This window comes from Phacochoerus africanus, chromosome 10 (genome assembly GCF_016906955.1).
Source record: "Phacochoerus africanus isolate WHEZ1 chromosome 10, ROS_Pafr_v1, whole genome shotgun sequence".
Lineage (NCBI taxonomy): Eukaryota > Metazoa > Chordata > Mammalia > Artiodactyla > Suidae > Phacochoerus > Phacochoerus africanus.
In genome coordinates this window covers 3,846,031-3,872,342 of record NC_062553.1, presented here as the reverse complement: position 1 = coordinate 3,872,342, position 26,312 = coordinate 3,846,031, and the positions used below count along the sequence as shown (strand labels likewise).

General features: G+C 49.7%; 1 protein-coding gene across 6 annotated transcripts in view; it reads left to right on the top strand.

The window, feature by feature from the left end:
* The window catches only part of TBC1D14 (TBC1 domain family member 14), a 95,592-nt gene that overhangs the window by 15,780 nt on the left and 53,500 nt on the right, over positions 1-26,312 (top strand). For 5 of the 6 annotated variants that reach the window (XM_047799409.1, XM_047799413.1, XM_047799411.1 and 2 more), the window contains exon 3: positions 22,403-22,523. In XM_047799409.1, the coding sequence (XP_047655365.1) occupies positions 22,403-22,523 (121 nt within the window). Of the gene's footprint in view, positions 1-16,907; positions 17,063-22,402; positions 22,524-26,312 lie in introns of those variants that run through there. The other variant, XM_047799414.1, reaches the window with a different exon arrangement.

The following is a 26,312-nucleotide window of genomic DNA, read 5'->3' as shown; positions in this document are numbered from 1 at the left end:
TAAACGCTGGTTTTCCACAAGACAGGGCTGGGGCTCCTGTGAAGCCCAGGCTTTAAGGCTCCTGATCTGCTCTTGTCTGGAGGTAGTGATTAGCTTTGACCACATGCGTCTCGTTTTGCGTAGCCCTTTGTTAAGCTCTCAGCCGATCGGAGTATCCTTTGCTGAGAAGAGATGCTCGAGCTGGATGTGCAGGCTGAGGAGGAGCTCGCCGAGTCGAGTCGAAGATGTGGGGCAGAGGGAGTAGCTGGCGGGAGATGGGGGGCGCCTGGCTGCGCTTAAAGACCTGGAATGATGCATTTTCTGGTCTGCTTCCCGACCTGGCCAGCAGCCCCGCGGGGCGCAGTCTGGGTCTGGCCGCCCTGGCACGGAGCTGGAACTCAAGGGGAGACAGAGGACTCTGCGGTTGAGAGCGGGAGCTGCTCAGCCCTGGGTTTGCACCTGAGCTCTGCCATTTTTGACCCTGTGTGACTTCAGGAAACTGAAACTTCTGGGATCCTCAGTGTGTACTGGGTGACAGGGGGTTCATTGTACCTCCCGTAAAGAGTTGATGTAGAGGTTTAATGAAACTGCGTGGGTGAAGCTCTGACAGAGCACGTTCCCGGTGTGAGCAGGTTGAATTCCTGGCACTGCTTTGTGCTTTTGCTGGGTTTCACATAAGATTTCTTCCTTCCTTCCTTCCTCTTTTTAGGGCTGCTATGGCATATGGAGGTTCCCAGGCTAGGGGTTCCATCGGAGCTGTAGCTGTCGGCCTACACCACAGCAACGCTGGATCCTTAATCCACTGAGCAGGGCCAGGGATTAAACTTGTGTCCTTGTGGATCCTAGTCAGGTTCATTAACCGCTGAGCGGTTTTTTTTTTTGTCTTTTTTGCCATTTCTTGGGCCGCTCCCGTGGCATATGGAGGTTCTCAGGTTAAGGGTTGAATCAGAGCTGCTGGCCTACACCACAGCCACAGCCACAGCAGCATGGGATCTGAGCTGCATCTGTGACCTACATCACAGCTCACGGCAACGCCGGATCCTTAACCGACTGAGCAAGGCCAGGGATCGAACCCACAAGCCCATGGTTCCTAGTCGGATTTGTTAACCACAGAGCCATGACAGGAACTCCAGTATTTCACTTTTTAACAAGAGCCTGTTGTATGAAAAAACCTGAACCCACTGGCTTAAGCAAATACGTCTTTATTTTTTTATTTGTTAATTTTTTTTGGTCTTTTTGCTATTTCTAGGGCCGCTCCCGCGGCATATGGAGGTTCCCAGGCTAGGGGTCGAATAGGAGCTGTAGCCCCCGGCCTACGCCAGAGCCACAGCAACGCGGGATCCGAGCTGCGTCTGCAACCTACACCACAGCTCACGGCAACGCCGGATTGTTAACCCACTGAGCAAGGGCAGGGACCGAACCCGCCACCTCATGGTTCCTAGTCGGATTCGTTAACCACTGCGCCACGACGGGAACTCCGAAAATACGTCTTTAAATGGGTGTTTTGACTCACTGTGAAAATGCTCAACCACAGTTTTAGTTGCTGTACTGGTTTAAGCTTTTGGGATTTGATCATTTGAAAGGTGACATGAGCAGCGTTAAGGAACAGATTTGCTCCTGCTCTCCTTTTAGGAGGTGAATTTGCCTGCCAACAGGGTGGGAGCGCTTCAGAGACACACGGCAGCCAGGGCCCTGGGCACAGGGAGTGACAGGCAGTGACGAGTGCTCGCCAGGCGTCATTCTCAGCTCTTCACGTGGTCGCCTGTTAAATCTTCAACAACCACGTGAGAAGGTGTGTGTGTGAGAGGCCGTGGGCTGGCTTGTCATCCTTCTGGGGGCCTTTCTGCACAGTGGGAGAGTTAAAAACGTACACCTCCCAGAGCTGCTTGCAGCAGTTGGGGTTCTGGGCATGAATTGGGCCCCATGTGTGAGGGATTTGAGGCGGAAGTTAGGCAGAGACGGGTTTTCTTCCCCTTTTGGCGGTTTTCTGCTGCGTAGTGATGTCATAGAGATGCCAGGCTCTCCTGCAGCGTCACCCCTGTGTCCACTTCCTGAATGTGTAGAGGGGGGAGAGGTGGCTTCGTTGCGCCTCGCACTGTCGGGAGGCAGTTGTGGTGGCTTCCTGGTCCTGTTGCATCCTCAGATCCCATGGTCCCAGCGGCACCTGAGATGTGGCAGCTCCCCTGGTGTGTCATCAGTTCTGCAGTGTTCAGGGAGCCATTCCTGGGGGCCCAGTACAGAGCCGACAGCTTCAGCCCTTAACGATTTTGAAGATTTTGAAATTGTCTAATTCCTTGGAGTTCCCGTCGTGGTTCAGCAGTTAATGAACCTGACATGCATCCATGAGGACGCAGGTTCAATCCCTGGCCTTGCTCAGTGGATTACGGATCTGGCATTGTCTTGAGCTGTGGTGTAGGTGGAAGACACGGCTCAGATCCTGCGTTGCTGTTGCTGTGGCTGTGGCATAGGCTGGCAGCTACAGCTCCAATTTGACCCCTACCCTGGGAACTTCCATATGCCACGGGTGTGACCGTAAAAAGCAAAAAAGAAAGAAAAAAAGAAAGAAAGAGAGAGAGAGAGAGAAAGAAAGAAATTATCTAATTCCTTGAATTAAATCTCCTTCTGCTTGAAATTCCTGGAGTGGTTTCTGTCTCCTGCACTGAAAGCTGATGGATTCAGGTAAGTTCTGTAAACGATTCTCACTTACGGGTGAGGAAGCAGAGGCAAAAGGTGGGTACGTAGCTTGCAAGGGATACAAAGATGATACAGGTCTGTGAACTTAGGTTTCTTTTCTGGAAAATAGAAGTAAGTTCCTGCTTCAAAGGGTCGTTGAACTTAAATGAGGAGGAAATGCACATGATGTGATGCAGCCAGCACGTGGCAGGTGTATTAATGTCTATTTATTTGTTTATTTTCCATGGCTGCACCCGTGGCATATGGACATTCCTGGGCTAGAGGTTGAATAGGAGTTGTAGCTGTCACCCTGTGCCTCAGCTCACAGCAACGCCGGATCCTTAACCCTCTGAGCAAGGTCAGGGATCGGACCTGCATCTTCATGGATACTCGTCGGGTTTGTTACTGCTGAGCCACGATGGAAACTCCCTGTGATGTGACTTTATTTTCATCTTTGTTCTCATGTAGCCCATGGTAGCTGTGAAACAAGTGTGGTGAGGTGTCCAGGGAAGCCTGTAGAAAGCAGCACCCTGGGGCCCCTCGGGAAGAGGAAGGAAACAGGCGGGTGGCCTGCATGGTACAGAGGGCCGACCACTTCTTCTCTGGATCCGAGGGGTGGGGGCCAGAGCCCCCTGCAGGCTCTCCAGGGTCTCCCGTGAGGTCCCGTTCGGCACTGCCTGTGAGCCCTGGGCACTTTCGGGATCCCTTTGCACCTGAGAGAGGGGAGGCGTGGTGCCCCTCACGGCTGTGTTCTGAAGGTGTCTGCTGTGCCTCCAGCAAGCTCGGTGTATGCTCAGGGAGTGCAGGTGCAGAGCCAGAGATGAGAACATCCGTTCCCCGCCTCTGGCTGGGTGGCAGGTGGGTGGCTTTGTCTTCCTGAAGCTTGACTTCCTTGTCTCTGAAGTAGCGCTAACGAGGCAGTGTCTATAACACAGGGCTTGGCGCTGTCTCTGGAATGTATCAGGGGTCTCTGACCCGTGTCTTGCTTGAGTGAATGAAGGTGTGAATGAATGACTAGCTACGGGCCACCCTGTCCAGGATGAGCAGCAGGGAAGGAAAACAGAGAAACAGGGGGGTCGATCAGGCCTGGAGGGTGAGCAGCATGAATTTTTCTTTTTTTCTGTTTTTTTTTTTTTCCTTTGGCTGCACCCACGGGATGCAGAAGTTCCCTGGCTGTGGGATTTCTTTTGCCTTCCTGATGACTTGATTAAAAGCAGGTTGGCATGAGGTTGCGGGTTCAATCCCTGGCCTCGCTCAGTGGGTTAAGGATCCGGCATTGCCGTGAGCTGTGGTGTAGGTCACAGACGTGGCTCGGATCCCGTGTTGCTGTGGCTCTGGCGTAGGCTGGCGGCTACAGCTCCGATTCGACCCCTAGCCTGGGAACCTCCATGTGCCACAAGGGAGTGGCCCTAGAAAAGGCAAAAAGACAAAAAAAAAAAAAAGCAGGTTGGTTTTCTGTGATCGAGCCAGTTCTCTGCTATGTGTGGAACTTAGGGGACTGGGAAGGTGTTGTGGGAGGTCCCAGCTGGGTTTGATGATCTCTTTCCTTCCCGTTTGTGGGTTGGGAAGCTTGTCTCTGTCTGCAGAAAGAAAGCCGTTAGGTTCAGCTGCTTACTTTTGGTGCCGACTTTGAAGGCCTGTTGGCGTCAGGTGGGGAGGGCGGAGACTCTGACGGAGGTGTGCTGGACTCGGCCCCGTCCGGGAGTGGCCAGCCCTGAACCAAGAAGGAACTTCAGCCTGTGCCTCTGTGCGTGGCCAGGTCGTGGTCCTGATCCACCTCACAGGCTACACTGATTTCCCTGCGGTGTTTCTGCCCTGGCTTCTGGAAGGTGTTCACGTCCTTAGACGTTTCACAGCTACAGCAAGCAAGGCAGTTTTGGGGGCCGGAAGTTAAGGAGAGTGTCTTCGTTCTTTGCAGGATTCGCTTGGCTTGCGTTTGTGCAGTACTCGGTGTACTGACAGCGTCGGGAAATCATGCCCCGCGTCTTTACGGCGCTTGAAGTCACGGTCAGCGGGGAGGGTGATTCAGTGTGACAAGCTGGACGCTTGCTGAGAGCCTGAGTCTGTGGGGTTTGGGGAACCCGCAGGCACACGCATTCCCGCAAAGCAGTTCTTCAGCCCCCAGCTACTTTCTCCTCGTAAATTAACTTCCCTTTGCCCAGGCGGGTATCGCACCTTCACAGATGTTAATGGAGGGACACAGCCGTCCAGATGGTCTTGCTCCGGAGCCCCCATCGTGGCTCTGCAGGGATGATCCTGACACGCATCCATGAGGACGTGGGTTCGGTCCCTGGCCCTGCTCAGGGGGTTAAGGATCTGGCGTTGCCGTGAGCTGTGGTGTAGGTTGCAGACATGGCTCGGATCCTGCATTGCTGTGGCTGTCGTGTAGGCCGGCAGCTGCAGCTTTGATTCAACCCCTAGCCTGGGAACTTGCATATGCCGCAGGTGTGGCCCTAAAAAGACAAAAAAATAAAAATTAAATTAAAAGACCCCACTTCCTTGTTCTGTTTTCTGCCTTGCGTAGTGCCTGTCCTAAAATAACGTGTTTGTTTGTAGAGCACTGAGTACTCGGTAGAGCTGACATTAAATTCTTTCGTCCCCCTGTATTTTCCAGGTGTATGTCTTACGAGATTGCCACATCAAATCAGCTAGTTCCTGTTTGCGTGAAGCGAGCTGGGTTTGTAACTGAGAGTTGTTTCAATTCCAGTTTTGCTGATTCTTTGTTGTGAATACTTGTGGTTTGTCTTAGGATCCCTGCAAGGGTCTATATATGGAAGAATGATGAGTCATCCAGATTTGCCTAAGAGCCGTTTTGGGCCCCGCACCAGTTCAGTTTTCCTGTTAATTCCCCTTTGCTTCCAGCCAGAGACCTTGAAAATCCAGGCTCTGTGGACAGTATCACAGGGAATAGCAAGTGTTTGCTGGGGTTTGAAAGTTAAGGTTTGGAACTGAGCCCTCATTTCCTTTAGGTTTCAGGATTTGGGTGTGTCCGACCACGAGGGGTGGCACAGGGGCAAAAGGTTGAGAGGGCATGGGCTCTGCCCCCAAGTCCACGTCCTGCAGACGTGTGTCAACTGGAAAAACATACACAACTTGAAAGCTGAGAGTTCTGTTTTATTCAGTGGCCTTAGGAGGACTATGGCCCAGGAAGGCAGCCTCTGCCAGCGAGCTTAGGAGGAGCCAGGCAGGACTTGTAGGCGTCTTTTGCTGGAAGAAAAAAAACAAAAGGCATGTGGATGAACACGAAAGATTACTGCTAATCACAAAAAGCAGACATCTCTAGTTAATGATTTTAGTGCTTTTCTATATACGGGAGGATACAAGAGTCCAGGCTGATTGAAATTTTTCCTTTGATATATTTCTTAACCGTCCAGGGCCCGTATCCTGGTTTTCTTCATCCTGAATCCCCTCAGGGCTCACCAGAGGGTTGGCTCTAGTGGCTGATGGCTTGGCGGTGGGCAGCGTTCTTTGCTTACTGGCATGGCAGGCAGCGGGTTTCTTTGGTCCACAGGCGGAAGGGAGCCCAGCATGAGGAGGAAGAGGGTGAGAGGCCGGTTAGACGAGGAGTGTTTCCTGGATCAGCCCTCTCCCTTACACCTGACCACCATTCATTTACTCTAAGTCCTTACCCTGCAATGAACAGGTTTCTTTCCTTTTAGAAGTGCCTTTGAGGAGTTCCCGTCATGGTACAGTGGTTAATGAATCCGACTAGGAACCATGAGGTTTCGGGTTCGATCCCTGGCCTCACTCAGTGGGTTAAGAATCTAGCATTGCCGTGAGCTGTGGGGTAGATCACAGATGTGGCTTGGATCCGGCGTTGCTACGGCTGTGGTGTAGGCCGGCAGCTAGAGCTCCGATTTGACCCCTAGCCTGGGAACTTTTATATCCTGTGAGTGTGGCCCCAAAAAGCAAAAAAAAAAAAAAAAAAAGTTCCTTTGACAGCAGCTGTTTTTGAAGCAGAGGAAATTGAGGTGATCAAAGAACAGGTGAATATGTATTTACTTGGGAGAATGCTAGCTGCTCCGACCAGCTTGAAATGGGTACAGTGGCTCAGATGATGGGGTTTGCTTCCTCCCTCTCCCAGGTTCTTTCCATCTTGTGGCGGTGTCAACTCCAGCGTGAGGACTCTGGGCTCCTCTGCCCCAGGAAGGGGGGAAGAAGGGACTGGGCCTGGGAGGTTTTGTGGGCCAGGCCCACTCCAGGCGGTGCCCGTCCTCCACCCGCAGCGTGTTAGCTGGGACTTGGTCTTGTGGCCACACCTACTGTGAGGGAGCCTGGGAAATGGGACCCGTGCCTGGGATAATGAGGAAATGGGTTTGGTGAAGAGCCGGGAGCCGACCCTTTAAAAAAATTTTTTTTTATTATAGTTGATTTAAGCTGGCCGTTTTTCAGGATCATTTTTCTTTTCCTTTCTGGCTGCCCTGAGGCATGTGGAGTCCCCGGGGCAGATTCGAGTCGCAGTTGTGACCTATGCTGCAGCTGCAGCAGCGCCCGGATCCTTGAACCCACTGTGCCCGGCTGGAATCGAACCTGGGTCCTGGTGCTCAGAGATGCCCCAATCCTCTTTGGCCACAGCGGGAACTCCGGATCATTTCTCTCGATCCTCCTTCTTCAGGAGAATTAAATGCCTGCAGCCAGTGAGTTGGATGCTCTGTCGTTCTCTTGCTCAAATGGCAGTTCTCACCACCCGCAACATAAACTCCAAACTACTCGATGTGACATAAAGGGCATTCTGGATCCAGCCCTTGTCCTCGTCACAGGCCTCCGGCTCCTGTCCTGTGCCACAGCCACAGACCCTGAACTCGTACTTAGAGCTCTCTGAATCAGCCCTGGCTGTCTCTGCACCTTTAGCTGCAATGCTCCCTCTGCCTGTTGTCCTTTAGGATTCAGCTTAAGTGACACCTGCTCTGGGAAGCCTTCACTGATCACCCTGCCCCCTTGCCAAGCCCTCGTTTGGATCTCAGAGTCCCTGGGTTTCTTTTGAGGCAGCACCCATCACACCCACTCTGCTGCTCCCTCGACTGTGAACTTCTTGGAGGCAGGGCTACGGGCAGTGCAGGCATTTAGTAGATGTTCCGTAAATAATCCTAAGTGAGTGAGAGGTGGACCAAACATCTAAAAAAAGGAAATAAGAGACTTGGAACACTTTTAAAGTCTAAGTATTACCTTTTAGTTATGTTACTGTTTTGGAATCTGGGAGAACACTCTCCCTACCACCTTGGTCTCCTGTTTCAGGTCACCCAGTGACATAGGTTTCAGATTCCACATGGGGCAGCCACACCTGCGGTGTCTGCAAAACTGGCCTGTTCTTCTGAGACTTTTTTGTTTTTTGTTTTTGATGATAAAGCTCCTCTTTGTTTAAAAATACGTAGGAAAAATTTGACTTTTTATGTTCATCATTCTATTTTTGTACTTGCCACCTTTTTTATTTTTTAGGGCCGCAGATGCAGCAGATGGAAGTCCCCAGACTAGGGGTCGAGTCAGAGCTACAGTTTCCTACCTACTCCATAGCCATAGCAACGCCGGATCTGAGCTGAGTCTGTGGCCTACACCACAGCTCTTGGATCCTTAACCCACTGAGCGAGGCCAGGGATTGAACCCGCATCTTCAGGGTTACCAGTCAGGTTTGTTTCTGCTGAGCCACAGTGGGAACTCCTGTCCTTTCCACTTTTGTACCTACTATTAATTCCCCCCCCCTTTTTTTTTTCCTAGGGCCCACCTGCAGCATATGGAGGACCCCAGGCTAGGGGTCTAATTGGAGCTGTAGCCGCCGGCCTACACCACAGCTCACAGCAACACTGGATCCTTAACCCACTGAGCAAGGCCAGGGATTGAACCCTCAACCCCATGGTTCCCAGTCGGATTCGTTAACCTCTGAGCCATGACGGGAACGCCCTATTTTCCCTTTTTCTGTATTCCCTTATAGACTTCCCGTGAATTTTATTTATATATTTATTGGTTTTTTTGTTTGTTTTTTTAAGGGCTGCACCTGTGGCATATGGAGGTTCCCAGGCTAGGGGTTGAATCGGAGCTGCAGCTGCCAGCCTGCACCACAGCCAGAGCAACGGCAGATCCGAGCTGCGTCTGTGACTTACACCGCAGCTCGCGGCAACACCAGATCCTTAACCCACTGAGCGAGGCCAGGGATCGAACCCGAAACTTCATGGTTCCTAATCGGATTCGTTTCCGCTGTGCCACAACAGGAACTCCAAGACTTCCTGTGAATTTTAAACATAAAAACGTGTGCTGGTTCTGCAGCTTGGTATCCTGCATTTTTACTGATAGAAAACATGTTCTCACCTAATTAAAAATGAACTGTCTGTTTGCCTGTTAACCTCTTTGTGGTATTCCACCCTGTGAATCATTTGCTTATCCAACAATAAGGAAATCATTTTTTTGTTCCTGCTTTTTGATGATAAAATTACCTGTGTTCCCATTAGTGTGCATTGTCTGCATTTCACATGACCGCTGGGACAGAGTCCCAGAAGTGAGTCTTGCTCCTTGACCGTGCTCCTGGCCCCGGTCAGCTCTGATCTGCCCTGTCCCAAGGTGACGGTGGTGAACCTCCGAGAGCCTCTGTCCTTGGTGCAAGTTTACTGGCGGTGAAGGTCCAGGCCCTGTTTTATGAATGAGGCAACTCTGATTGATGGCTGATGGGCTGATAGAATTGCTCTCAGCTCTCACCTCCTGTTGAAGTTTGGGGGACCGTTCTCCCGGGCCCTGGGGTCCACAGGATGCAGAGATGCCTTTGGATTCCTTCTCTCCTTCTCTGGGGCCCGTGTGCTGGCCCATGGGCCTGAATGCCTGAACCCACCATTGCTGGTTCCCACTTCCCTGCCTTTGCCTGAGCTACTCTCTTCCCCCGCCCTGTGTCCCCTCAGCTGATTCCTGCACATCTTTAAGGCCTAGCACAGCTGACACCTCTTCTGGGACACCTTCCCAGCATTTCCAGGGCAGAGGAGCTTCCGCCAGCCAGGCTGCTCTCTGTTCCTTCAGCCTCACTTTACTTAGTCCTGTTTTGTTCTGTATGTCTGGCTGTTACTGTGAACCCCTCCAGGTCAGGGCCTGGGTCTTGGTCATTCCTAATGCCCAGCTTGGGTTCTTTCTGGCCCTGGAACACTGGCAGATCACGGCTGGGTTCCGTTCACTCTCACAGGGCAGACTCTTGTTCCCGGAGCCACACGTAAGAGACTGGTTTGTTTTAACCCACACGGCAGGGCCTGCTTTGTTCGTGTTCTGGGCTGGGTGTTTTCTGTGTGGCAGAAGAGAGGGATGCTGAGTTTTGGGGGCACGGCGGGCGTGGATTTGCTGTAGTGGAGGGAGAGGGCACACTCAGGTGAGCGCCACAGGCTACCTGGTTAGGAATCTGCATGTAGTCTGATCAGTGGAAACAGAGACTAGAAGGTACTAGAAAAGTCTGCGCTATAGGGCAGGTGTTCACAGTTTGATTTTGCTTTAGTGAATAGAAGTGTCGGAATAGTTGAAAGCAAAATCTAAAAGTGATTCATTGTTCATGGAAACTATTGGAAAGGGGTTAGTCTTAAATTCATATAGATTAAAGCATCAATTAAAGAAACGAGATAGCATGGGAAGGGAACATTTATTAGTTAAGGAGCAAAGTTCTCAGCCGTTGCAGCACAATAGACTTGTCCAGGAAACTTTAAAAAAGTTGTCCGGGCACTGCCATCTGAGATCAGCTTTAGGTGAAATCTGGGCATTAGGATTTTTAAAAAGCTCCCTAGGTGATTCTGGTTCGCAGCCAGGATTGAGAACCTCCAGCGGAAAGCATGGTCTCAAGACCAGATCCAAGCCTTTCAGTTTACTGTGCGACCTTTGGCCAGGTCGTGTCTCTGAATTTCCTCATCTTGAGCAAAGCCAAACGTAAGCCCCTCGAGGGTGGGGACCCCTGTCTCTGGTCATCGCTGATTACATGCCTTGCACTTGGCACGTGGCTCAGATGTGGTCAGTGCTCAGCATGTGCTTGTCGAATGAAAAACATAACGTGTGTGGATGGGGTTAGGGTTAAAGGAGATGAGGCGCTTGGCCTGATGTAACGAATAAAATGCTCGTAACACTTGCACACCAGCTGGCTGAGAGGCGCTGCTTCTGTTCCACCAAGAAAACCGAAAGCTTCCTTCCTTACCCAAAGTCAGGCAGCTGGTTCCAAAGCTGGGATGTGAGCCCAGATGTGCCTGACGCTGCACCCTGCATGTATTCTCTCCACTTAGGTCACATCAAATTCCGTGCGGTCCCCGAAGTTGACAAAACATAACCATTTCATCCTGCTCCTGGACCACTCGTGGGTGATTCGTGACGCTTACAGACTTATGGACGGGCAGCCTTGCTTTCTGGAACTCTTTTCTCTGGTAGTCAGTTGGAGATTCGGCATCAGTTTGTATGTTTTTCCTTGGCAGTCTTCCATGGGGATTTCACCCTGCCTCCTCCTCTCCTTGTGAAACCCTAAGCTGATGAGAGAGAATCCAGGCCTGTTTAACTTTTCCTTCCTGTACTTAAATGTTGGGAGTGTTTGAAGGAGATTTCAAGGAGGCTGTGACTCAGGAGAACACTGGCTTTTGTTTTGGGCTCTGCCTTATCAGTGAGAGGCACACAGGCGGGAGTGCGTTTCAGGGTTAGTTAATGAGTGACCGGTTAATGCAGCACAGCCAGCAGGTTTTATGCCAGGCCTCGAAGGGTATGAAGGCCAAATAAGAGGAGTGGGGGATGATTTATAAATCACTAAACTGCAGTCCCTAGCTCTCTATCGAACGGCAGGGCGAAAGCGCTCTGGGGGCACAGAGGAGGGACTAGGAGGGCAGGGGGCCGTCTGCCCAGGAGGCTCCAGAGAGCAGCGCTTTGAGCTGAGCAGGGTATGCTGAGCAGGGGGAGAGTGTCCCAGGACCCCAGTCATGCCCCTTCTCCATCAGCGCCTCGCTCCCCAAGGGCAGCTCCTGTTCTGACTCTGTCACCGTCAATGAGCGGTGCTTGTTTTTGAACTTGAGATAAATGGAGTCACACAGCGTGTGCTCTTGTGTCTGGTTTTCTCTGCTCGGCTTTGTCCGAGGTTCACCCAGGTGGCCGTGGGGTGGCGGCATCCTTCATTTTCTCTCATCCGGCGTGCTTTTCCGTTGTGTCAGTATACCCCTCTTGTTCTCCTGTGGATGCAGGTTTGGTTTTTTCTGCTTTTGACCCCTGGGGACAGTGCTAATCGTAGGGTCTTTCAGGGCGCGCGTGCCTCGGGGCGGAATTGCTGTGTCTGCTCTGGCGGACACTGCGGAGGGGTTTTCAGCGGGGTTGTACCCGTACACACGCCAGCTGGCAACGCGTAGGGATGCTTGCTGTGTGTGCTGTTACATCCTGTCCAAAACTTGGTCTTGTCAGTTTTATGGTGTTTGCTTTCTTTTTGCCATTCTGGTGATAGGGCATGGGTATTTGGTTTTAATTTACATTTTCCTGATGACTGTGATTTGAGGCACTTTTTCATATGTTATTGACCACTTGGAGTCTTCCATTGGGACTTGCCTCTCCAGGGTTGTCTTACTGGTTTATAGCTGTACTTCATTGATTGATTGATTGATTGATTGTCTTGTTGCCTTTTCTGGGGCCGCTCCTGCAGAATATGGAGGTTCCCAGGCTAGGGGTCTGATCGGAGCTGTAGCCGCCAGCCTACGCCAGAGCCACAGCAACGCGGGATCCAAGCCGAGTCTGCAACCTACACCACGGCTCACGGCAATGCCAGAGCCTTAACCCACTGAGCAAGGCCAGGGATGGAACCTGCAACCTCATGGTTCCTAGTTGGATTCGTTAACCACTGAGCCACGACGGGAACTCCTTTATAGCTGTACTCAGGATAGGAGTCCTTTGTGAAATGCGTGTATTGTAGCATTGTCTCCTGCACTATAGGCCTACCTTTGAATTGTCTAATTTTTTTATTTTTTATTTTTTTGCCTGCACTCGCAGCACCTGGAAGTTCCTGGGCCAGGGATCGAACCTATGCCACAGCAGCAACCTGAGCCAGTGCAGTGACAATGCCGGATCCTTAACCCGCTAAGCCGCAAGAGAACTCCCTCCTAATGTTTTTTAATTTTGCTTTCTTATCTAATAAAAGTTCTTAATGGTGATGAATTCTGCTTTATAGATTTTCTTTTATGATTAGTGCCTTTTGTGTCCTGTTTAAAAAATTCTGTATTATCTTCTGGAGGCTTTACCAACTAGATCCATGATCCATCAGAATTCAACTTCTGTCTAGTGTGAGGTAGTGGGCAATTAATGCTTATTTATTGTGGAGATTATCCATCTCCACAATAAATAAGCATTTGAAATTAATCAGGTGACCGTATATGTTCTGTCATTGATTTGTCCTCTCACTAATATCCTTTTAATTACTATAATTATGTAATAGGTCCCAGTATCTAACAGAGTAGGCTTTCCTTTGTTCTTCTTTCACATTGTTTTGGCTATTCTAGGTCCTCTTTATTTCCATATAAATTTTAAAATCAGGAGTTCCCGTCATGGCTCAGTGGTTAACGAATCCGACTAGGAACCATGAGGTTGCAGGTTCCATCCCTGGACTTGCTCAGTGGGTTAAGGATCCAGCGTTGCCGTGAGCTGTGGTGTAGGTTGCAGACGTGGCTTGGATCCTGCGTTGCTGTGGCTCTGGCGTAGGCCGGTGGCTACAGCTCCGATTCAACCCCTAGCCTGGGAACCTCCATATGCCGCGGGAGCGGCCCAAGAAATGGCAAAAAGCCAAAAAAAATAAACAGCTAAATTTAAAAATCAGTTTGGCAGTCACCACAACAAATCTGCTGTGGTCGTGTTTGGGATTACATTGAATCGGTTGGTCATTTTTTTACTAGGTGAAGACTTCTGGCCTCTGAGTATGGTAGGTCCTTCCGTTTATTTAGATTTGCCTTAATTTTTTCATAATAGTTTTTTATGTAAAGGCCTTATGTTTCTGTCATTAAATTTATTCTAAGATATTTGTTATTTTTTGATGGTTTTACGCAGGTCATCTTCTAAATGTTTCTTGTCAGTAGGATTAATTTTTATGTCTAGACCTTGAATCCTGTGATTTTTCTAAATTCATTTGTTCTCATAGTTTATCCTTGGATTCTTTTGGATTTTTTTTGTTGAAAATCATGCCACCTGTGGATGAGTTTTATTTCTCTTCAATTCTTAGATCTTTTGTTTAGCCTTATTGAATGACTTAGGAACTTCTGTACGATGCTGAATTGAAGTGATCCTGGCAGGAGACCTTGGGTGGCGCTGGTCTCTGGGAAAGCCTTCACTAATGGGGAGTCATCCGTTAAGTCTGACTTTTGCAGTAAGATATTTTTCTTCATCAGATACCTTAATTTTAAATACCTTTTTATCAGATTAAGGAAGTTTCCTTTTATTCCTAGTTTTGTGATTTTAAAAAATCATGCAGAGTTCCCGTCATGGTGCAGCGAAATGAATCCAACTAGGAACCATGAGGTTGTGGGTTCGATCCCTGGCCTCGCTCAGTGTGTTAAGGATCCAGCGTTGTCGTGAACTGTGGTGTAGGTTGCAGACTCAGCTTGGATCTGATGTTGCTGTGGCTGTGGTGTAGGCCGGAAGCTGTAGCTCCCGATTAGACCCCTAGCTGGGGAACCTCCATATGGCGCAGGTGTAGCCCTAAGAAGACCAAAAAAAAAAAAAAACCATGAATGCGTTGCATTTATTAAATGCTTTTTACCCTGTATCTCTTGACGATTGTATGTTTTCTCCTTTATGTGGTGAATAACTTTTTTCTAATGTTACACAAACTGACTTTGCATTCTTGGAATAATCCCAACTTGATCTTGATATATCATCCTTTATATCTGTCATTAGGATTTTGTTTGCTAATTTTTTTTTTTGTCTTTTTGTCTTTTTGCCATTTCTTGGGCTGCTCCCGCGGCATATGGAGGTTCCCAGGCTAGGGGTCTAATCGGAGCCATAGCTGCCGGCCTACGCCAGAGCCACAGCAACGCGGGATCCGAGCCGCATCTGCAACCTACACCACAGCTCACGGCAATGCCGGATCGTTAACCCACTGAGCGAGGGCAGGGACCGAACCCGCAACCTCATGGTTCCTAGTCGGATTCGTTAACCGCTGCGCCACGACGGGAACTCCTAATTTTTTTTTTTAAATTTTTATGTCTCTGTATTTATAAGAGTGTAGCCTGTAATTTTCCTTTCTCATAGCGTCCTTGTCAGGTTTTGGTATCAAGATTATGCTGACCTTATAAAATGGGCTGAGGAATGCTTTACCTTCTGTTTTCTCAAAGGATTTCTGTAAGATTTTTCTCTGCTGGTTAAATGAACTGACCAGTACATTAAAACTCAGTATTTGCAGCAAAAAGTCAGGTTTATTGTATATGAATTTTTTAAAAATAATAAAAGCTTCATGGGAATTTTTTAAAAAGTGTACACACAGACACACACACACACACTCCATGTTAAATGATCCTCGAAGGCCTATCCGAAAGTCCTTGTTTTTTTCTTGGTCGGTAATCCCTACAAATGTATTCATTAAGGGACCTAATAAAGTTGCTCTGAGGGGTGTGGGGGGGGATTAAAAGGTTTATTCTCTGGACGAGTTGGTGTATGTCTTCTTTAAGTATTTGGAAGAATTCGCCAGGGAGACCATCTGGAGCTGAGTGTTCTCTGTGAGTTTTTAACTCATGGATGTTCTTGGAAATTTTTTTTGCTGCGGTTAATTATAAAGCATGAATAGTGCAGGTTGAGGATGAATTTGGAAGGATGTAGGAACAAGAAGCTGTCCTTCTGTCGTGTAGGGACACACAGCGTCCTGAGAAGGGGGCTGGAGATGCAGCCCCAGAAAGGGTGGGGGCAGTGGGGCTGACTATGTGGTGCTGTCGTGGCCCCTTCGGGAATCTTTACTCTGCCCCCCCAGCAGCTGATGTGCCAGAATGAAAGACGTCTGCTTGACTCCTTGGGTCACGAGGCCTTCGACCGGAAGTCTCCAGCAGGACAGCAGGTGTTGTCAGCGTACCCGTCAGGGCAGGGCCTCGCCACGTGAGCCTCGGAGCCGCCTGCGGGGAGACTGCAGGGCCCCGCCCCAGCGTTTCTGATCCGTGGGTCTGGATGAGGCTCAGGAATGTGTGTTTCTAGCCAGCTCCCAGGTGATGCTGCCTCTGGTCCAGACACCCCACTTTGGGGCCCAGCACGATAGAGCATATTCATTGGGCTCAGCTGCTCCGGGCAGGGCAGTGGCGGGTCTGTTCACCGCGTGCCCTCTCATCTCCCATCACTGATGATCTGTTTTCTTTTTAATTGCAAAAATGTGTTGTTGCTGTTAAGGAATTGTAGTGTAGAAGTAAACTCCCCTTTTGCTCCTCGCCGCCTCCCTTGCCAGAGACGTCCATCTACCTACCGCGTGTCTCCAGGCAGCCTCTTTTGGTGCCGTCGCAAACATACAAACACACGGACAGACAGTTTTTTCTTTCTTAGAGGGATGATGGAGCTGATTATTAGAAAGAAGACACGGGCCGGGTGCCTGGAAGGTTGTGTTACCAGGGGCTAATTGTTGGCACATGCTTGAATGGTGCCTGTTCTGAGGGTTGGCCAGCCTGAGGAATCTTCTTGTGGGTTTAGAATAGATGGGTTTTATAGACCTTGCATTGTTAGTTAGATCTTGTCCTTCAAAAAATGTTAGCACTGGAGTTCCCGTCATAGCGAGCCCAACTAGTATCCGTGAGGACGGTGCAGGCCGGCAGCTGCAGAGCCGATTTGACCCCTAGCCTGGAACTTCACATGCCGCAGGTGCAGCCCTGAAAAGACCAAAAAAAAAAAAAAAGATAAATTAAAAACTTTTTAACCCTGTTGTAAGTCATGGAGGGAGAACCCCCTAGTGATGGTTCTGTTGCAGGATTTGGACTGAAATTTTTGCGACCGAGCTGTGACTCACCTAAATACCGTATCGCTTACTTCTTCACAAAGCCCGGTCTGGCCCAGAGGAGACGCTCGGAGCTGTTCGATGTGATTTGCCTGGCTCCTTGGTCCGCAGTGCCCGTGGGTTTTGTGGTCCTTAGCCTGTGCTGGCGCGTGTGGCTCTGAGTCTCTGCAGGTGCCGAGATGCGTAGCAGAGCCGTGCTGGGGCCCTGCAACATCACTCAGCGTTGCTTCGCAGCCCTCCCTGTGACTCATTAGGAGTCCGAGCCCTGCCCGCCCCCTCCCGCTGATCCGCTCCACCCTGCGTGCCTTAGCCTTCCAGCCCGTGGAGCAGAACTCCGGAGGGCGCTCCTGGTGCTCCCCTGGGACGGTGGCTCCGGCTGGCTGGCCGGGAATGCTTCCAGGGGAGGGTCAGCGCGCCTGTGGCTGGCCTCTCAGAGCCGGGGCTCACCGAAGATGCGATGGCCGCCTCCCCTGCGCTCCTGTCGACGGACAGGTTTGTGCCTTTCTTGCTTTTGTCATCAGAGACTTATGCAGAGCAAGGCCTTTGCCGTGTCAGGTGGGTTTTAACATGAGTTAACCCTGCGCCTGCCGTGGGGTGGAGTTGTCTCCTCGGGTCGTCCTCAGTTGAAATGGGTACCACCCAGCAAGGCTCTGCTCTGTGCGCTTACATCCAGGTGGTGTCTGATGCTCACTGCCCCCACCCCCACTGTTGCCACTGCTTTGAGGGATTAAATGCTGAGCATCAGATGCTACTTGGGTAACAATTGCTGAAAGAGGAGAGACTTCTGGGTACATTTGTGTATGGAACTAGGGATTTTGGGCACAACGACGGATCAAAATAAAGCCTTGGTGTCTTTCTTCCTCGCTTCCTATTTCCCACGGGGTAAGTAGAAATTTATCACACGGGAGGTTTGCTCTGCAGGATACTGTTTTGTCAGTGGGGTTTCTGTGACAGTGGAAGTGGGACTAGCGTCTTCCCCTTGCGTTTTCAGAGCAGACTCAGAGGCCCAGGGTAAGTGTTTGTGGGGGTGGGGTGTGTTAGTTTTTAGGGGGTGGCGATCTTGGAAAAACACCTCTGAGATGGGCTTGAGAGGAATCGTTGGAGACTCTTCCCTTCTCTACCTGAGTTGAGTAGCAGGAGTTACATGTCCCTTTCCTGCCTGTATAGTGGTCACTTTAATAATGCCTTTCTCATAGGCTTATTTCACACATCAAATGCCTGTGCAGTGCCAGGTGCACGACCAGGTTCCTGACAGGTGGTCTGCAGTAGGTGACGAAGGTGCAGGAGATGGCAGAGATGATGCCCTTGTGGGCCAAGCGGTCCTCGGGGAGTGGAATGCTGCGTTTCCGCTTATTTCTGATTGCTGTGGAATCAGAAGTTGCCACTGGTTTGTCAGTGGGACGGGAGGGAGCCCCAGCTACTTACTGAATTACAGTGTCTTGAAGGAGGAGGGCCTTAGCGACTTGTTTCTTAAGACTCTGAGAAGTTCTGAGAAATCCCTGAGGAGTGTTGGTGGCTTGAGGAACCTGCTCCACCGGGTCGGGAAGATTACGTCCTTCCATCCCAGCTGTCCCCCACCCTCCAGGACAGCCCGACTCGAGATCTGCCAGGGAGCAGCCGTGGTCTGTGTCATTTAGCTGGGGCTGGGCAGGTCTCTGTTTTAAGTGGGCAGGAATCGTGCCCACGTAATCTTTATGAAAATTCATGAAAGCATGCCTTCAATACACTTGTCTCCCTGGAGGCCAGGGAAAAACACCTGTAAGATGAGCTCTAGAGGCATCGTTGGAGATGTTTCCCTTCTCTACCTCAGATGAATATCAAGAGCTATATGTCTCTGGGGTTCCTGTCGTGGCTCAGCGGAAACGAATTTGACTAACATCCTTGAGGACACAAGTTCAATTCTTGGCCTTGCTCAGTGGATTAAGGATCCAGCGTTGCCGGGAGCTGTGGTGTAGGTCGCAGATGTGGCTCCGATTCGACCCCTAGCCTGGGATCTTCTATATGGCCTAAAAACAAGGCCAAAAAAAAAAAAAAGAGTTATATGTCCCTTAAAGAACACATTTCTTAACCTCATGGAGCCTGTTTTTCTGTCTGCATAATGTTCTAGACACCAGCGACACCGCAGTAAACAGAAGAGGCAGTATTCAGCCTCGTGGACTTTACAGTCTGGTGATGGAGACAAGACGAGAGTAGTGAGTATCCAGGAACGTGTTTGAGGCCCCACCAAGGGCAGGTGCTGCTCTCAGGACCCAGATCCAGTACCTCGTATAGCCTTGCCTGGCTCCCCAGGAGTCTCGACGTGAAAGGGGAGCAAAGGGCCAGCGCCTTTGTCTGGCTGGGCTTCCTGCTCCCTGTGCCAACACTAGAGCTGCGACTGACACGGCCGCTGAAGCTTGAGAGGGACTCTTTTCTGCTCAGAGGGCCTGGTGCTCGTGGTGACTCCAGCTTCTTATCCATAAGAAATAATCTTTTACAGACCTTTCAGAAGTCAGGGCCGCTCATGTTGAGCTTAAGCTCTTAGGCTAAAAATAATTACACAGCTTTGATTTTGGATAAACTTCATCGCACTATATTTGCAGGAAGTTAGGTAGCCTTAAGGCCTGGATGGAGAAACCAGCGTTTCTGTTCCTCTTGGCTCGCCTCCTGCTGGCCCGGGCTCAGCACATCCCACGCTGGGTATACTCAGCCTCCCGATCCCAGAACTGGGCATCGAGTTTCCCTGCCCCCACTTGTTTCTGAGCAGTTCTCTGCTGTTCCTGCTGGACTCTCAGCACCTGGCTTCCCTCCGGGGGCAGTCAGGGTTCTTTAGGAGCTGCCCCTCTCTCGCTTGGCCTGTCCCCTTCCCAGCTGCATTTGGTCTCCTCACCCTTTGTCCCTTGTACCCAGTTCCCTTCCCCAGAGGCAGCTCCTCTTTAGCAAAATATAAGCCGTTAGTGAACCCAACTTTTGGATGCCCAAGTTCTTAGAATCCTTCTGGGTGCCTGAGGTTATAGCTTGTTTTTGTTTCTGTTTTTTGGTTTTCATTTTTTTTTTTTTTTGTCTTCTTCGGACTGCACCTGTGTCATATGAAGGTTCCCAGGCTAGGGGTCAAATCAGAGCTATAGACTAAAAATTGTTTTCAATTAAAAGGAGAACCCACATCCTCATGGATACTATGCCGCAACCACAGGAACGTGGGATCCGAGCTACCTCTGAGACCTACACCACAGCTGATCGAGGCCAGGGATCAGACCTGTATCCTCACGGATGCTAGTCTGATTCGTTTCCGCTGAGCCATGACAGAACTCCTTAGCTTGGTTTTAATTGTGTCTTTTCACCACTGGTTAAATCTTGGGTGTTAAAACAGGTTGGGTCTGGAGACACCTCAAAATTCATTTCCTTAAAAATGTAAATAGAAATTGCCTTGGGGCATGAAACCATTTCTGAAATAGGTTCCATTATCAGAAAGCAAGGAACAGTACAAAGAAAGGGTCCAGTCGGAGCTGTAGCCACTGGCCTAGACCTCAGCTGCAGCCATGCCAGATCCGAGCCTGGTCTTCAACCCACACCACAGCTCACGGCAGTGCCAGATTCTTAACCCACTGAGTGAGGCCAGGGATCGAACCTGTGTCCTCATGGATACCAGTTGGGTTTCGTTTCTGCTGAGCCATGATGGGAACTCCAGAAACCTTTTAAGAAAGTTTTTATGGGGAGTTCCCATTGTGGCTCAGTGGTTAACGAATCCGACTAGGAACCGTGAGGTTGCGGGTTCGTTTGTTTATTCATTCTGTGGCGTGGTGTATATCCTCTGTGAGCATATAAGAATATTTTGGAAGCATTGGAAGAATCAGTAGGAAGTATCATGGCTGTTTCCCCCTAAATATATCAGTGTTTTCCCTAAGAACAAGGGTGTTCTCTTCTGTAACCTGTAGTACAGTTATCAAGGTCAGGAATTTTTTTTTTTTTTTTTTTGTCTTTTTAGGGCTGCACCTGCAGGATATGGAAGTTTCCAGACTATGGGTCGAATCGGACCTGCAGCTGCCAGCCTATACCACAGCCACCGCAACGTGGGATCCTTAACCCACTCAGCAAGGCCAGGGACTGAACCACAGTCCTCATAGATACTAGTCAGGTCTGTTACCGCTGAGGCACGAAGGCAACTCCAAGGTCAGGAAATTTAATATTAACCCAATGTGGTTCTACTCTATAGTCTGTGTTCAGTTGCGTCATTGTCCTAATAGTCCTCGGATACCTTTTGTTGCCCGCGGTCCAGGATGTGGTACAGGATCCACCTAGTGCATCTCATCTTCAGGTCTCTTGAGTCTCCTTTTAATTGAACACAATTCTTCAGCCTTTGTTTGTTGACTGAAAAAAAAAAAGCACAGCCTAAACGTTGAGAATTCTGTTTTATTTGGTGGCCTTACTGTGGACAAGTAGCTTTGAAGGCACAGCTGTGAGGGATTGGTCCAAAGAGATAAGTGAGGAGCCAGGATATATAGGAGTTTGGGCTAAAACTGCCCCCCCCCAAACCCCGTGAGGTTGAACATCAGAAGATACTGCCAGTCACTAAAAACAGACGTGTCAAGTTAGTGCTTTTAGTGCTTCTCTGTGTGCGGGAGGAGGCAAGGATCCGAACTGACTGAAATTATCCCTTTGACGTGCAGCATCCTCTTTCCCTCCGTCCTGAATCCCCTCAGAGTGCGACGGTCGGCATGGCTGCAGTGGCTGATGCCCCACTGGTGGGCAGCATTCGTTGTTTACTGAAAACGGCAGGCAGCCTTTTTGGGTAATATTCCATTGTGTACATGTACCAATTAACCAGTGACTTGTGGGAGATCCTTTAAATCAAGTAAAAGCCGTATTCTTCATCCGCCTTTCACCTACCAGCGTCTGCTGATTCAATTCCTAACTCCATCAGGGAACATTCTGAGTGATTTCCTTCCTCCTCCAACTTTATATTTGTTTACTTATTTGTATCCATTTGGAATCATGGATTGTTTTTATTTGATGGGTTATAATTCCTTGTTCTCATTATTTATTTTGATGGTTACCTTGTTCCAGGTTGAGCACGGTGAGAGCCCTTTCAAGCTGCTACTGCTTTTATTAAACTTATCCCTATGTTTCTTTGAGCACTTTTTTTTAGCACACAAGATGCTTCATGCTCCTCTTCTACTTTCCAGTGAGCCCTAGAAACCATTTGTTTTTAATGAATGTACCAAAACCATACATTTCAAAACATAGTTTATTTGGTGGTACCGTTTGGGATTTATTTGTGTTGAGACTTTTGTTTACATATTGTTGGGAGAGAAGACCTTGTGACTATAGCAGGAGTGGCTTTCTTTGATACATGGAGACTCTACAAATAGGTAATACAGATTTATAGGTAATTTAAACGAAGTTAAAAGTTAAGTACTAAAGCAGCTGTTATCTTTTAAGCACTGACTGCGTACGTGTAGTTTTAATTTGTATGACGACCCTTGTTAAACACAAGGAAACTGAGACTTGGCGAGGGTAATACCCTGCTCAGAGGCACACAGCTAGTGAGTGATTTCAGTTTGGGGCCGACCTCAAAGCTCAGTGTTTCGAATGCACTTTGTCATGCTACGATGCCTTTCTTTACTCTAACTTGCAGCACTTGTACATGTAATCGTTGAATCATGAAAAGGTTATTTGTGGTGGCTCAGGGTCTGTTCACCTGCTTCATAGTTCTGTGTCTACGTGAAAATCAAGTCTGAAGAATTAAAGTTGATGGTTCCTCTCATTGTTCTCTCAAAGGAAAGTCTGCTTGTTTTTTGTTAGAGAGTTTCTGTAAATACCCAGGAATTCCCTAACCCTTTTATTTTCTTCCTATAGGAATTTGCTTGCTAGAAAACAAAATGCAAGGCTTGACAAACAGAACGACTTGGGATGGAAGTTATTTGGAAAAGTACCACTCCGAGAGAATGCTCAGAAAGATTCGAAGAAAATGCAAAAGGTATACGAGCTGCAAATACATACACAGAGAGATGCTATACAGCTTATGTTTATCAGCCATGTGAAAATGACCGTTATGGAGGCTTTGAACTTGAATAACTTTAACTTGCATGCTAAGTACCTAAAATCTGTCTTCCGAATGTGGGTGACTTGAACCTTTTTCTTTTCTCAGTTTGTGATGCACCCACAGGAGAGCCTGGTTGAGAGAGCTGGGCTTTAGATGTATGTACCTTGATTAAGTTTAATCGTTTTTTTTTTCAGTAAGAGTTGCAAATGTGTTTATCAACTTTTTATTACTGTGTTTGATATTAAAGAATCCTCCCCCTCTGATCCCAAGAGTTTCTTGGGACCCAATCCTCCCCGTGCCGGCCTGACCATGAGGCCTCTGGCCTTTGTTGCCCGGGCTGCAGTATGAGCCCACTCCTTGACGGCCAGAGCCGCCCACATGTCTTGGGGGGAGAGGATGGGGCTCAGGGTCAGGCCAGGCCTGTGGCAGCTCATCACTTTGCGGGCTGCTTCGCTCCCCTGCAGGGAGTGAAACGAGTCCCTGGAGGCATGTGCTCCTCTTCCCAGGGAGGGGCTCCAGCATCCATGCAGCAAGGCTGGGGGTGTGTGTGGCCTCGGCAGCCCTGACGCTCACGGCCTGCATCTTCTGCTTGGCCCCGAGGCCCAGCCACGCGGTGACCCTGCTCCAGCGAGTCTCCTGCCCGCCCTCACTTTGTATCCGTGGACGGTTGCTCAGTAGACATTTCTATGCACCGGGGCTCATGCCTGGCACTGGGGTTCGAGAAGTGGCATAGCACCCGTGCTCCAGAGCGCCTTCTAGTGAGGGAATGATCCCAGGGTGGGCGTCGCAGGGCGCACCGCAGGCCTGCCGGGCAAGGCCACTGAAGACGGAGAGCAAAGGCGCGACGGAGGGTGGTAATAACGGGGCGCGTGTGCCGAGTGACTGCCGTGCGCCAGTGTTAAGGGAGCCAGCGCTTGGTGTCTAGTTCACTTACCACTCGCAACAGCCTCAGGAAGGAGATACTCCTGCTGTGTTCATTTCACCGAAGGAGCACTGCGTCCCGGCTGAGTGGCTCGGGCAGGTGCGGCTGGTAAGCAGCAGAGCTGGCATTCAGGCCCAGGCATCCGGGGCCCGGGCCCGCTCTGCTTCTCTGCTTCTCTGCCTCTCCACAGGAAGAGTGGGCAGCTGTGGGCAGCTGGTGCCGAGGGGCTGTGTGTGCCTGAGCCCAGGGCGTGGTGAGAGCGGGCTGTCCGTGGGGCCCACGAGTGGGGTGTGATGTGCTCAGAACCTGAAGGCTCTGGGGTACCCCGTGGGCTTTGCTTGTGTGGGGTGACAAGATCCCCCTGGCCAGAGTGCGACTTGCTCTTGGTCTAGTCCAGGGGAGAGGAGGTGGGGTCTGACTCGGCGCTGGGGGGCTTGTGGGGCTGCAGCATATCGTGGCCCCTCTGAGTGAAATGTGCTGGATACGGGGGTGCGGTGTACAGGGCAAGGCAGCGAGCACACGCTGGGGCTCTGCTCGACAGCAAGGCGGCTTTGCACAGATTTCATTTTTCGTGCCTCGGCAAATTAAAGATGATTTGAATGTTGTCTAACGTTTCCCTGTAACAGTTATCTGGACTCGGGAGACTCAGTCAGTCAGTATTGGAATTCATTTTTATAGATTATTACATTTTGAATTTGAATCACTTATTAAATATGATAAGTTTATATGCAGAGCTCAGCTATAAATTTCTTAGGAAACTCAGTAGTTAAGCTGTTATAAATTTTTAAAAGAGGGAGTTTCCGTTATGGCGCAGTGGTTAACGAACCCAACTAGGAACCATGAGGTTGCTGGTTTGATCCCTGGCCTTGCTCAGCGTGTTAAGGACCTGGCGTTGTCGGGAGCTGTGGTGTAGGTCGCAGATGCGGCTCGGATCTGGCATGGCTGTGGCTGTGGTGTAGGCCAGAGGCTATGCCTCTGATTAGACCCCTAGCCTGGGAACCTCCATATGCCATGGGTGCAGCCCTAGAAAGACAAAAAAAAAAAAAAAAATTTTTTTTTAAAGAAACTCACACTTTTCAAAGTAGCCACTGTTCTAAATAGATCTTCCCATGGCTCTTAATGTCACCTGCATCACGTTTGAATTTCTTTGTTACCTTTGTTGTACCCTGTGTTTTTTAAACGCAAACTTGGATTATATTCTTGAACTTAAAGGACTTTTGTGAGCTGAACTGACTAGGTCGCTAATTATGTGGTAACACAGTCCTGCCAAGAAGAGGACCGTCTGGCTTCAACCATCAATAATAGAGGACACAACTGTACCTTCCTGCGTCATAGAGTCCTGCTGTGTCCTGTTGGCTCGTGCTTTGTGTCTCTGGCCCTCTCATCTCTCACCCTGTCCTCCCACGCCCCCCCAAGCAAGCGAGACCAGAGAAGGATCCCGAGCCAGGGACCTGCCCCTATGAGGAGGCTCCTGGGCACCAGAGTCGAGCTGGTTGCTGTCACAGATGTCCGCTCACACAGCACCCCAGCTTTAGAGAGCCCGTGTGGGGCCTGAGTGTCTAGACGTGTGATCTCAAGTGGTGGCAGTAACTCTAGATAGAGCTAAAGCCTAATTAAGATGTATAGTAAACTCTAATTCCTGCTCCAGTGGGGCCATGTGGACGAGTGTCCTTAGTGAGCCTTCCCGGCGCAGCCTGGCAGGAGGTGGTTACGGCTGGTGGTTACGGCCCCCAGTTGCTCAAGTTTCTGGGAAATGGAGAATGGATCCCTTTAGATAAATTAGTATTACTGACCTCTCAGTTCTGTGACTTGTAGAATATGTATAAGACATCAGCAAATTAAGGAAAAGAAAACACTTGGAGTCTTATTGCCCCTACTGTTTGCATTTTGGTATTTTTCCATTCAGTAATTTGTCTGTGCTCTTTCTTTTGATTATTTATTTATTTATTTATCGGTCTTTTTGTCTCTTCAGGGCCGCACCCATGGCATATGGAGGTTCCCAGGCTAGGGGTCCACTCGGAGCCAGAGCCACAGCAATGCAGGACCCGAGCCGTGTCTTCGACCTACACTGCAGCTCACAGCAACGCCAGATCCTTAACCCACTGAGTGAGGCCAGGGATCAAACCCAAGTCCTCATGGATGCTAGTTGGGTTCGTTAACCGCTGAGCTGCGGCGGGAACTCCTCTTTTTATTTCGTTAAAGAAAAGGTCATTTGAAAAGTAAAGGTGAGCCTTTGCAATTTGAATAGATGTCCAAGGGGCTCAGGGCCGCAGATGCTTGCGGATGCTTTATAACAGATATTCTGGGTCTTTGAGACCTAACACTATGAATGTAGACAGGACCAGTTGGCGCTGTTGTCAGGGGATGAGGCTGGGCTCCGGTTGGGCGCCGAGGCAGCTCCTAGTCGTGGCAAGGAGAGGTGCAGGAAAGGAAGAGCTTGTGGGTTTCAGTGTCCCCGATAAACTCTGTCGTGGGAGCAAAGATAAGTACAGGTGTTTGGGTTTGTATAGCCTGGAATGTCTCGAATGGCCTTCTGGAATTTCAGGCCAGCTCTTAGATGTTAAAGGGAGAATCCAGAAGAAGGCAAACCCAGGGCAACTTAGAGTGACATTCATCCTCACCTCTGCGTGCTCGGAAAATCCCGAGTCATCACGAATGGCAGGAAGCATAAGCCTGGCTGGGCAGTGCGGGTCATTGGTGGCTGGTCCACAGGTGAAATCTACAGCAGTTTCATTTCACTTAGAAATGAAAGCTGGAGTTCCCGTTGTGGCGCAGTGGTTAACGAATCCGACTAGGAACCA